At 42.7% G+C, this 12,950-nt stretch overlaps 1 protein-coding gene across 1 annotated transcript; it reads right to left on the reverse strand.

The window, feature by feature from the left end:
• Window positions 1-7,759: 7,759 nt before the first annotated feature.
• LOC137025326 (polymeric immunoglobulin receptor-like) lies at window positions 7,760-11,701 on the reverse strand. The gene is made up of 7 exons (XM_067393326.1): window positions 11,653-11,701; window positions 10,841-11,146; window positions 10,271-10,591; window positions 9,844-10,140; window positions 9,665-9,674; window positions 7,947-8,050; window positions 7,760-7,860 (listed from the first exon to the last, which is right to left on the reverse strand). Exons 1-7 carry the CDS (start codon window positions 11,699-11,701, stop codon window positions 7,760-7,762), a joined length of 1,188 nt encoding a protein of 395 aa, XP_067249427.1.
• Between the last annotated feature and the right edge of the window lie 1,249 nt (window positions 11,702-12,950).

Genomic DNA, 12,950 nt, shown 5'->3' on the forward strand with positions numbered 1-12,950 from the left:
TATGAGTATGACATAGTTTAATTTTTTTTTTTTTGCAGTTTTAGATGTGTTGCACAAAAAATACTGTACAAGGCTGTTTCAATGCATAAATCAATAATGCTCATTAGCAGTATGAGGGACTAAATTAGTCAAATGAGGACTAAAATAAAAAAACAGCGGCAATCATAAAACTAGCATGCGATTACAAATGAACATTGTCTCACTTTAGTATCCTTTCAACTTTGTGGCAACAGTTTTGTGAGGTTTTTCCTCTGTTCCAGCATATCAACATCCATACAGGAAAAGAGATTAAGACTTTTTCTAACAGAAATTACTGTAAGAGCCAGACATGTTAATTAGAAGATCATCTCCCCATTTGCCCATGTACTGTAACATGCAAAGGACATAAACTCAATTACTGAATGTGAATTCTGCTTAAAATGAGAAAAAAAAAAAAAAAAGAAAATCCATTCAGCATTGGTATTGACACTCTGTGAGATCCACTGCATCATTCTGTGTGTGATCTGGTGGGAATGCTGTTTCAACATAGACTATAGCAGAACATGCCACTTCATCCTGGAGAAAGAGGATAAGATTGTGTTGTAAGAAATTGTAGTCTGCCTTGACCCAGATTGCACTCCAAAGTATATTTTAGAATGAGCTCATGTTTATGTACCATTTGGTTGATCAAATCCTGAGCAAATGGTAATCAATTGTAGAATGGGAATATGTGTGGGACACAGAGAACCATCTCAGACAATGAGGTGTCACAACTTCATTAACATACAGACCACAGCTGGTAAAACATGAGAAACTACATTTACATGAAGAGTGGTAAACTGTAAACAGGATAAAAAGGTTTGAGATTTGGATGTTCTGGGTTCATTCCGACTCTGATGAACCCAAGGTGATACGTGTACATTGTCACTGCTACGCTGCAATAAACTTCTTCATCAAGATTTTCAATGTCATCATAATTTTTTCTTACAGTGTTCATACCAGAATTTACACTTGTATATAGACAGCATTGCATGTAACCGGTTGTAATTGCAGTTTTATTTTTTATTCTGTGGCAGAAACAAGCTTCCATAAATATTCTCAGACAGGAAGTTTTGAAACATTCTAACATCAGAATTTAACTTAAAACGTATTATATCTTCAAATAAACTTAAATTCTGCCACTCAGAATGAGGTGCTATTTAAAAAAAAAAAAAAAAGAGAATAAAACCATCTTATCCCGAGGGCTGTTCCATAAAACAACATTAGAATACAAGCCATTCTTATTTTGGTAAGACTTATTGTCTGTGGATTCTGTTTCCCTGGTCCGGGCAGGCTAACTGTCAGGCTAAAGCTGAGCTCCTGTGACACTGACCAATAGGAACGCAATGATATTACAGCTGACTCTCTCACATACAATTATTTGACTTTATTATCCACTATCAGTCCAAAAATAAATATACAGTTTATAGAAAATCAACTTAAATAAGGCTACAGTGATAAATAATACAATGTAGACCTACAAACATGTTCAATTTAATTGAATATCAAATGTTGTTAACGTTGTTATAAATATTAACATAAACAATTGATACTATACAATATAATTGAACATGTTAGTAGGTCTATCTTGTATCTGTCACAGACAAGTCAGGTTCCACCTCACTCCCTTACCCACGCACTCAATCACCAGCCTACTGATCACCGCCACCTGACGCTCATCTGCACAGCAATCACCTCCTGCATTTAACCACCACACTCACACACATTCACTGTCCGGTCTCTTTTGCACTACAACCTATGTATGCTTACCTTAAGGACTCCAAACGCCATACTTACCTGCTCCAGTCGTCTCCTTCGTCTCCTGTTCTCCTCGTGTGCCTACCTGCCTGTGCTCTGCTGTTTAACCAATAAACCTACCTGTTTTGCTTTTACGCCTGCCTCCGTGTCTCTGTTGTAACAGAAGACCGGACCATAACAACAGTCAACAGCATGAGCACCAACGACCCGTTTCAAGAGCTTGTGGACGCACTGCGCCGAGCACTCACCCCACAACCATCCTCACTGTCATCCACCAATGCTGCACCTTCCGCACCCACCATCACCACTTCTTCTCCAGCGTTCACCGCCAGTCCCATGGCCAAACCGGCGCCCTACTCTGGATTGGCGGAGGACTGCAGCGGATTTCTTCTCCAATGCGAACTGGTCCTGGAGATGCAGCCGCACCTCTACACCACCGACACGGCTAAAATTGCGTTCATCATTTCGCAACTGCAAGGTAAGGCCCTTCAATGGGCAGATTCTCTGTGGACCCAGAGGCCCTGTTGTCAAGTCATATCCGGCGTTCGTCTCTCACTTCCATGAGGTCTTCGGGAAACCTCTGGCGGATTCATCGACTGGTGAGAAACTTTATAATCTGAAACAAGGAAATCACTCTGTTAACAAATATGCCTTGCAGTTCAGAACGCTAGCCGCCACCAGCGGATGGAATGAACAAGCCCTCATCACCACCTTCCGTCAGGGATTGGAGCCTAATGTGCGGCTGCATCTAGCTGCATACGAGGACTCCATGGGACTCGAATGCAGTCGTGTCTCCTCGAGCACCAGGGCCAGTCACCCTCCACCAACCTCCTCCGTCGGTCCGAACCCGTCCGCTCTCCAGAACCAGCCAACGAACCCATGCAGATCGATCACTCACGACTCACTACTAATGAAAGACAGAGAAGACTGACCCTGAACTTATGTTTATATTGTGGATCTCCGGGGCATGTCATCTCCACATGCCCAACCCGCCCTCCTCGGCCCGTGGTGAGTGCAATAATTCCCTCCATTCAGAAAATGAAACCACTCACTACTATTGTAATCCTTACTGCTGCAAATGCCTCTATTCCAGTGGTGGTGCTCCTCGACTCAGGTTCAGCAGGAAACTTAATCTCCGGCGCCCTCTGTCGACAACTCAAGCTCAAGATCTCCCCGTCTCCGGTTAACTATCAAATCCACTCCATCACGGGCAAACCCCTGAGCCGTAAGACCACTTCAACTCCGTTTGGTATTCTTCATACAGAAAACATCCATCTGCTGGTTCTGGAGGAGTCCACCGCTGACGTGGTTCTAGGGCGCCCCTGGCTTGAACAACACAGTCCCACCATCTCCTGGCGCACGGGCGAAGTCCTGAAGTGGGGCCACCACTGCTTCCCAACACTTCCTGCTCCGAACTCTCCACTCTCCAAGACTCTCTCCATCAATGCCACGTCCATCGAAAGTCCTGTAGAGAAGCGATCTGTGGATGTTCCCCCGGACTACGCCCCCTTCAGTGACGTCTTCTGCCCGCAACGCGCCTCCAAGCTTCCTCCACACCGGCCATGGGACTGTGCCATCGATCTGTTACCGGGTGAGCCAGTGCCCAGGGGACGCATGTACCCCCTGTCAATTCCGGAGGAGAAGGCCATGGAGGAATACATCAAAGAGGCCCTCAGTCAAGGTTACATCCGCCCGTCTACTTCCCCTGCTGCTTCAAGTTTCTTTTTTGTGGCTAAGAAGGACGGAAGCTTGCGGCCCTGCATCGACTACCGTGCCCTCAATAAAATTACAGTCAAGTTCCGCTACCCACTTCCCCTCATCCCAGCGGCCCTGGAACATCTCCGCGGTGCCACTGTGTTCACTTAGTTGGACCTCCGCAGCGCGTATAACCTCATCCGGATACGTGAGGGGGACGAGTGGAAGACCACCTTTGTCACGCCCACCGGACACTACGAATATCTTGTGATGCCATATGGCCTGGTCAACACCCCCTCTGTATTCCAGGATTTCATACACGAGGTGCTCCGGGAGTTTCTCCACAAGTTCGTTCTGGTGTATATTGACGACATCCTCATCTACTCCCGGAGCTTGGCCGAACATCGCCACCACGTTGAGGAGGTCCTCCAACGCTTATGGCAATTCCATCTCTTCCTCAAAGCTGAAAAGTGCTCCTTCCACCAGCCCCCTGTCCTGTTCCTGGGGTACGTAATTGACCACAGTGGCATCCGGATGGATGAGGGGAAGGTCTCCGCTATCCAGACCTGGCCCACTCCATCAACAATCAAAGAACTCCAGCGCTTCCTATGTTTCTCCAATTTCTACCGTCGTTTCATCAAAGATTACAGTACCATGGTCAGTCCACTCACCAACTTGCTCCGTCACCAGCCCAAGTCTCTGTCCTGGTCCCAACAAGCCACCAACGCTTTTGAGACCCTCAAGAGAGCCTTCACCACCGCTCCCCTACTTGTCCACCCTAATCCTGACTTACCTTTCGTCGTGGAAGTGGACGCCTCCACCACCGGAGTGGGAGCGGTCCTCTCGCAGCAGCAGGGGACACCAAGTAGACTCCATCCATGTGCCTTCTCCCACAAGCTCAACCCGGCGGAGGTCAATTACGACATCGGTGACCGTGAGCTCTTGGCCGTTAGGCTTGCCCTAGAGGAGTGGAGGCATTGGCTGGAGGGGGCTGCCCATCCATTCCAAGTTCTCACCGATCATAAAAACCTTGAGTATCTAAAGGCTGCCAAAAGACTCAACCCTCGCCAAGCTCGCTGGGCCATGTTTTTCTCAAGGTTCAACTTCTCCATATCATGCCGCCCTGGTTCTAAAAATACTAAAGCTGACGCCCTGTCTCGTCTCCATGCCCCAGAAGAAAAGCCCGAAGTCCCAGAGACCATCCTACCGGAGTCAATCTTAGTGAGCCCTATCCAGTGGTCCGAAGAAACCGTTCCCTTCTCCAATGCCTCCACACGCACACCGCCGGGTTGCCCCCAAGGCTTGCAATGCGTCACACGGGCACGTCGCACTCCACTTCTGCACAATACCCACTCTTCACTTGGCACTGGCCACCCGGGGGTCAATGAGACCCTCTCGTTGCTCAAACAACGCTTCTGGTGGCCCAACATGGCCAACGACGTCAGAAGGTACGTGCAGGGCTGCAGGGAGTGCGCCATCTCCAAGAGCCCACGCCATCTTCCCACCGGCAAGCTCCATCCTCTGCCCGTTCCTGAGAGACCCTGGTCACACCTGGGAGTGGACTTTGTCACCGATCTCCCTGAGTCTGATGGTCACACTTGCATCCTGGTAGACCGCTTCTCAAAATCTTGCCGTCTGATCCCCCTGGAGGGTCTACCTACCGCCATGACCACTGCAGAACTGATGTTCAACCATGTATTTCGTCATTATGGAATATCCAAAGACATAGTCTCCGACAGAGGACCCCAATTTATCTCCCACGTCTGGAAGGCCGCCTTCTCCCTCCTGGGTGTGACCGTCAGCCTGTCATCTGGATACCATCCTCAGTTGAATGGGCAGACGGAACGGAAGATCCAGGAGATAGGCCGCTTCCTGCGTACCTTCTGTCACGGCCACCAGAACTCCTGGAACCAGTACCTGGGTTGGGCCGAGTACACACAAAATTCCCTCCGCCAAGCCACAACTGGACTAACACAGTTTCAGTGCGTACTCTGCTACCAACCCCCACTGTTCCCCTGGGATGGGGAACCCTCCAACGTTCCGTCAGTCGACTACTGGTTCCGGGAGAGCGAGAGGGTTTGGAACTCGGCTCACCACCAACTGCAGAGAGCCCTGCGCAGACGCAAGACGACAGCCGACCTTCGGCGCTCCGACGCTCCAGTCTACCAACCGGGGCAGAAGGTCTGGCTGTCCACCAGAGACATCAGAATGCGTCTGCCCTGCAAGAAGCTGAGTCCCCGCTTCATTGGCCCGTTCACCATCGTCCGATAGATCAACCCCGTCACCTATCGCCTCCAGCTTCCTGCACAGTAGTGTTGTCACGATACCAAAATTTTGACTTCGATACGATACCCAACTTCAGTATCACGATACCGATACTTAAACGATACTATGGCAAAAACCTAAAACAGTAGGAAAAGTAAATAAATAACATATGACAGAACTGTGGCTAGTGGTTTTCCAAAGTAACTAGTCACTCAGCATTTTTATTGGCCACAATTTTGATGTTGGTAAATTACATTTTATATGATTAAAGTTGACTTTGTTATGCTTAAATTACTTTGAGTCATTTTACTTGATTTAGAAGATTTAAAACACTTTCAAACTTTTAAATGCAGACAGACCACCCAAATCAAGATTACATTGTATATCAGCTGGTATGTACAGGTGGGAAAGAGGTAGACAATATCAGCATGAGCTAGTATGAGAACAAGTTATTTGTGTTAGGCTATATAAAAGAACAAAGAAGCAAATTACAAAAACAATAGTAAATTAAAAATAATATTTTTTTTCAGATACACTAGGTTTATTTAACATATTTAACAGCTTTTGTTGTTTGATTAACATTAATGATGGACAGGCCTATTTAACTGGGCTGCTAAATGCATGCACGTAACTGACGCATATCCAGTTATTACCCACCTGTTTACGTCCACTCAAGCCATAACCGACTGTATTCACGCGAGATACTCCACACGATGGACATTTAGACATCTGTGTGCACGTGTATTTGACTATTCAGGCGCGAGGAAAACTGATCGCACACGCGCGAAAGAGAGAGCGTGCGCGCACGCGAGAGAGCGCATCTGTTGTGTTTCATTCAGCGCAATTCCGCCTATCCCTCCTTCACTAGATGCACGTAAATAACGAATTGTGTGATTGGATTGTAATTTTGTGCTATGACGATCTACGACGACCATTTGGCTGTAAACTTAAACGCCAAAGTGGCTAGTGGGAGTGGCTGTCGTCAAGCCTTGCATGTAAGTGTTTTGACACTGAGAATATTGATTACTGTAAATAATTAGAGCAATGTTATTAAAGCATAAATTGGTTTAATATAACTGTATATTCCCTTCACATATTTGTTTTTTTAAATTAATTTTATTTTAGCAACCATATATCACTTATTAGACTCAATAATACACCTCTTTGTGGATGTCTGCTTGCATGAGTAATATAAATAACATTCATTTAATTTTTGAGAGCATAAACATAACGCTGGCATCACATTCACTAACCTGTCGCTCTTTAAATTCTCTGTACAAATCGGGATGTTTGTCGGCAAGATGCTTTGCCAAGTTGGATGCTCCCTTCGCTTGCGTTATTTTGTAACATATTTTGCAGACGGGCTTTGTGGTGTCCGTGGGCTTGCCCTGACTGTCGGCAATGTAAGCAAAATAATGCCATATTTTGCTTTGTGCATCTACCGTTGCGCAGTTGACAGGACTAAACACGCACTCAATGTGCCTCAGAAGCAGCGCGCTGCACACACACTGCTCCCTGCTGTCACACATTAGGAAATACAGCTGGCACTCAAAGTACCGGTACTAATAAAATTAAGAACCGTACCGTTTTTAAAAGCAGGGTATCGCGATACCTAGTACCGGTATATCGTGCAACACTACTGCACAGTATAGTAGAATCCATCCCACATTCCATGTTTCACTGCTCAAGCCTCACCACCCTTCTGTTCTTCCCTCCACAGAACCTGACGTGGCAGCCGCCGAGCCCCCCCTTCCACTCATCCTGGATGATGGCACTGCTTACGTGGTTCACGAGATTCTGGATTCCCGGCGCCGTGGTGGTCAACTAGAATATCTGGTCGACTGGGAAGGCTATGGCTCAGAGGAACGCTCATGGGTTACCAAGAATGATATCCTTGATCCTATCCTGTTACAGACCTTTCACACCAACCACCCGGACAGACCTGCCCTACGCCATAGAGGACGACCACCATGACGTCGGGGTCCGCGGCCCTCAGGAGCGGGCCGTGGGAGGGGGGGTACTGTCACAGACAAGTCAGGTTCCACCTCACTCCCTTACCCAAGCACTCAATCACCAGCCTACTGATCACCGCCACCTGACGCTCATCTGCACAGCAATCACCTCCTGCATTTAACCACCACACTCACACACATTCATTTGCACTACAACCTATGTATGCTTACCTTAAGGACTCCAAACACCATACTTACCTGCTCCAGTCGTCTCCTTCGTCTCCTGTTCTCCTCGTGTGCCTACCTGCCTGTGTGTGTGAGTGTCTCCGCCATCATCCTCCAACGCAACCATCCATCTGCATCTGAAAAACATCACAAGGACAGTATCACTCTCTCTCCATCATCCAAGAACTGCTTTATCTGCTCATCATTACCCATTGCTCTGCTGTTTAACCAATAAACCCACCTGTATTGCTTTTATGCCTGCCTCTGTGTCTCTGTTGTAACAGTATCATTATAGACTTTATAATATAAAGTTGGCAATTACTCAATTACTTAGACATGTTAGGGTTCTTTAGAGATATAATGTTTCCAGCAGGTCTTCTTAATCAATTACCAATGATCAAAATTATTCAGGAAAATTAGATTTTCTTATCAAGGTGATAAAATGTTATGTTGCAAAAATGAATACACCCTCTTAAAAGTTACTAAATAAAAAATTTCTAGTGTAAGTTAAAGACAATGTTTGATCAAAAGGTAAGTATGTTGAACCAAAACATTTAAAGAGAAGTAATTTCTTGACAATTAAAAGTGTTATATAGCCCACTGAATCATTCCCAGACTGAACTGTCACGACACAAAAGAGGACAGTGGTACAAGAGGATTATAAAATCATTGTTTTAAGTGTGAAAATATAGCAAAAGTAACACAGAAATTCAAAAACAATGGACTTGTGACGAGGCCCCTGAAATAATCAGGACTTTATTTTAAGCTTTCATTTAGTGATGAGGGATTTTTTTTTGCTAGACAAAGAGCAGGAGAAATACCAAGTGAGTGTCTCAGAACTGCAAAAGCTATGAAAAGAAAGACTGTTAGTCTCACAGAGTAAGAAGCAGAAGAACATTAGAACATTAAAATAATAATAAAAAAAGTTGCAGAAGTTTAAATCACAAAATTAAAATAAATAACAAAAGCAGACTAAATTTTAATAGGTATGTTGAATCTGAGCTGAATAATTGGCCTACAGTTGGCTATATTAAACTACATTTGATTTACCCCATTATAATAGTCCCTTTACAGTTATTATCAAACAACAAATATTTTAGCAAAATTTATATTTTAATCAGAATTATTTTGCTCCTATTCTATTGCGTTCCATCTGTTTGGTGCACATGCGAAATTGAAATATTTGCATGACTGTCTAACATTTACAGATGGTAAACCTGATGTAATGTAAGTTATGCACTGAGGAAAACACCATATTTCAAACGCATTAAAATAGCACAAAATATATGCTGTTTCCTATAGATATGATCGATTATCGACCTCTAGGGCTGTTTAAGAAAAGTGTGCACATGTAATTATCTTGACTAGGTTAACCTGGATCAAATTAGTGGGATTGCATGAACTTCAATTACCTTTAATGAAACTGCTTTAGCCCCAACTCATTTGTTAAGTTCATTTAAGTCAGGTGTTGGTGTTTCATCCCTACTTTCATAGGGGCTGTTTACACGACACTGTTTTCAACTAAAAATGGAAAACTTTTTATGCATTTTTGCCATTAATTTACATGACAACAGTGTTTTGCAAACTTTTGCATTTTTAATGAAAAGAATATCAAAGTGCAGTAAACTGTAAAAATAAGGTGCGCATGCGCATTTGGCAAAAAAACAAGTAACCAATAGTTTTTAAACCAGAATTTTGCTAGGGCCCATTAGGTGTCATTTACAATATACTGTAAGAATGTGTTTATGTACCTTTGCATATCTAGAAGATAAAGCCAGAAATGTCAGAATAACTGCTAAGGGAAACACTGCCACTAGAATGAAGAGATCTGTGGAGAAACATACAGGGCTGTTGACATGTTCATGGGAAAAATACATTATTGTAATCATCATTGTTGAATAATGAAAAGCAAACCAAGCCTATGACTTACATTGAGATGTGTCGTGTGGTTGTTGAGGTGGTTCAAGTTCTTGTGTTTGGTGTGAAGGTTGAAGTGTTGATAAACTGATGGATGTATGGATGTGTGGTTTCTCTGTCCCAAGAGTAACTGTATGGATGTGTGGTTTCTCTGTCCCGAGAGTAACTGTATGGATGTGTGGTTTCTCTGTCCCAAGAGTAACTGTATGGATGTGTGGTTTCTCTGTCCCAAGAGTAACTGTATGGATGTGTGGTTTCTCTGTCCCAAGAGTAACTGTATGGATGTGTGGTTTCTCTGTCCTGAGAGTAACTGTCAATGATAATATAACAATGCAAACAGCATGTCATCCTACAAGTTTACTTTATTCCTCTAAATATTTAGATTCTTCATAAAATCAGTGGTAATGATGATCAAAGTAACATCAACAGAACAAAACTACCTTCAACATGAAGTCTGTAGGTGACAGAAGTTTGAGATGAGACAGAACAATAATAGTCTCCTTCGTCCTCTGTGGTCAGTGCTGATATGTGTAGAGAGAGATTTCCTGGAGATGTTTGATTCAGCAGTTTGACTCTGTTCTTGTGCTTCTCAATCGTTTCTTTTGGGTAAATTTCCTTATATCTTTTTTCTACAAAATACATCCATTGTATCTGTTCAGGTTTAGCCAGTAGTTCAGAGCATGAGCAGGGCAGAACCACAGACTCTCCTGCATATCCAGTCAACGCATTCGTTACCTTTGTGTTCTGAACCAAATCACAGCCTAAAAAAATATTTATACAAGAAAAAAAGCTATGAATGAGCCACATTGTAGTGAGAACAAGTGAAACTCAAAGAATGTCAATTAATGTACAATTTAAAGTCTGTCACTGGTACTCCAAATTTCTTAGTTTATTTATTTTTTATTTTTTCAAATAAATTTTGTAAAAAACAAACAATTGAATGTCTATTCCTGAGCTGTCAATCATGTCTAACAAGAGCGATTCATATTTCTAGAAGAAGCATCACTTACCCTTCACTGTTAACTGAATGGATGTATATTGTTTAGTCTCACATCTATAGTACCCTTGATCTTCCTGTCTGAGGCCAGAAATGAGAAGAGACAGATTTTGTGGAGATCTTTCATTAAACAGCACACGTCTGCCGCTGTACTTCTCATCCTCTAATACTTTAATCCATCCTTGTCCACTGTGATGAAACTGCCATGTGAATGTGTTGACTGTAGCCTGAGGATGAGCGCAGGAGCAGGGCAGCACCACTGATCCACCTGTGTATCCTGTTATGTATATTGTCTTACGCTGATTTGAAAGAATACAGCCTGTGAACAAGAGAGCTTGTCAAAAACTTACAAATGGGCTTTACTGGAATATATAATAATCAGGAAAAAGCTGAGAAGAGCTTCAGGTTTGTGTTCATGAGCAGCACTTTATTGTGTTTATTAGATCTCACAGTAATTCTCTTCTTTGAACGAACTGGACATTTAATATCAACAACTTCATCTCTGAAGGATTTTTGAAAACAATACAAATACATTTTTTAGTTTCTGTATGCATTATTTCACTGTTTAAGAAAATAAGCAGCCCTCCTGATTTCATCCTTTAGGAATTAAAAGTTTGAGTATCTCTGCAATTGACAAATTAATAGATAAGATAATAGATAATCATCTTAGGAAAACTACAAAACACAAATTTCTTTAAAGATGGTTTATTATACTTTTTTTTAAAATTGTTTTTAGATACGTTTTAAACTGATGTTTTAAATAACTACAACTACATCACTGATCTCACACCAGTTCCTCATGAATTAAAAAACGTCTCAACTTACCAGAACTAAATTGAATCATAAAGAAGAAAAGATATAAATGGTCCCTCATGACTGGTTCTTACTCACTAATGGCACGACTATGTTTTGTCTGGACTGTCTTTTTTTCTTTTCTTTTTTTAGTTCATGTTAGCTCTTACTTTTCTGAAACTCCAACTTCCTGTTTCATGATACATCTCTAATTTCCCCCTCATATTTAAGCAATATTTAAGCAAATAATCAAACAGGACTATATTGGTGGTGTGAGGTCAAATATTCTTTAAATAAAAATGATCAAACGAGTCATAAATCAAAAACATTTTAGACCGCTTTATGTTTATATACTGCATGGCTTATTTATGTGTAGTTATAGGTCTTTGTTGGCCTCATGTTTGAAGTAATTGAGTGAGTCTGAAGGCAGGAAAGAGTAAAAATAAAATAAGCCACAAACTTTCAGAAGAAACAAGAATCTCACATCTTTATATATTGTTACATTTGTGAGGTCATTTTGCACATGAAACCACAGACACTTTCACACACACAAATACACACAGTTGCTTTCTTAAAACACATCTATTTAGAGATGAGATATGACATAGACCTCATGTTAATTATAATAGATTCATCCTTACATCAACTATAATAAAATATAGTTAGTCTCAAGAATATTTCCATTAATCAAGAAATACATAGATCTGCATCAATAATCCGATTCTTTGTGGTCAAATACCCTGTCAAGTTCACTTGGCAGTCCACTTACGGTCGAATGGAACGCACCTATTCAAAATGTACACCTTAGGCCAGGTGAAGAAAATAGACCTAATGTCACAGAAACGGCAGGCTCCAACATCAGCCAATCACAGCGCACTCCCTCTCCTGAGTACTGATCACTCACACCTGCACGCAATCACCTCAGCAATCAGCACGCACATAAAAGACACTCACACACACTCACTCACTCACTGTTTGGTCTCGTTTGCACAAATTCCTCGACTCTGAATAGCTCCAGAGTCGGGGTCGACTCCAGCACAGGAATTGACTCTCGGTGTCAACTCTGTTGCTGTGTCCGGAATCACTCACTTGTTTACTGATTCTTGAATCCATAGCCTACATAATGCATGGCAGTGAAGTGCATAATGTCTATGGTTAAATGTACTAAGCAAGGAGTGAACGAAATGAAGCGAGGAATTTGGACACTGATGAATCGCGTCAGAGAGCTGTCGCAGAAACTTTGTCACATACATATAGCTTACTTTAGAAATAGATAACAGTCATAGTGAGTTTGTAATTATACATACCTCCGTGTCAGCTTTAGTAGGCTT

This window comes from Chanodichthys erythropterus, chromosome 8, assembly GCF_024489055.1.
Source record: "Chanodichthys erythropterus isolate Z2021 chromosome 8, ASM2448905v1, whole genome shotgun sequence".
NCBI classification, from domain to species: Eukaryota; Metazoa; Chordata; class Actinopteri; order Cypriniformes; family Xenocyprididae; genus Chanodichthys; species Chanodichthys erythropterus.

Coding starts and splice junctions, on each gene's coding strand:
- LOC137025326 (XM_067393326.1), bottom strand. CDS start 11,701: ATGAGGGACCATTTATATCTTTTCTTCTTTATGATTCAATTTAGTTCT. Junction 11,147..11,652: donor TATGATTCAATTTAGTTCTG/GTAAGTTGAGAC, acceptor TCTTGTTCACAG/GCTGTATTCTTTCAAATCAG. Junction 10,141..10,270: donor CTACAGACTTCATGTTGAAG/GTAGTTTTGTTC, acceptor TATCATTGACAG/TTACTCTCAGGACAGAGAAA.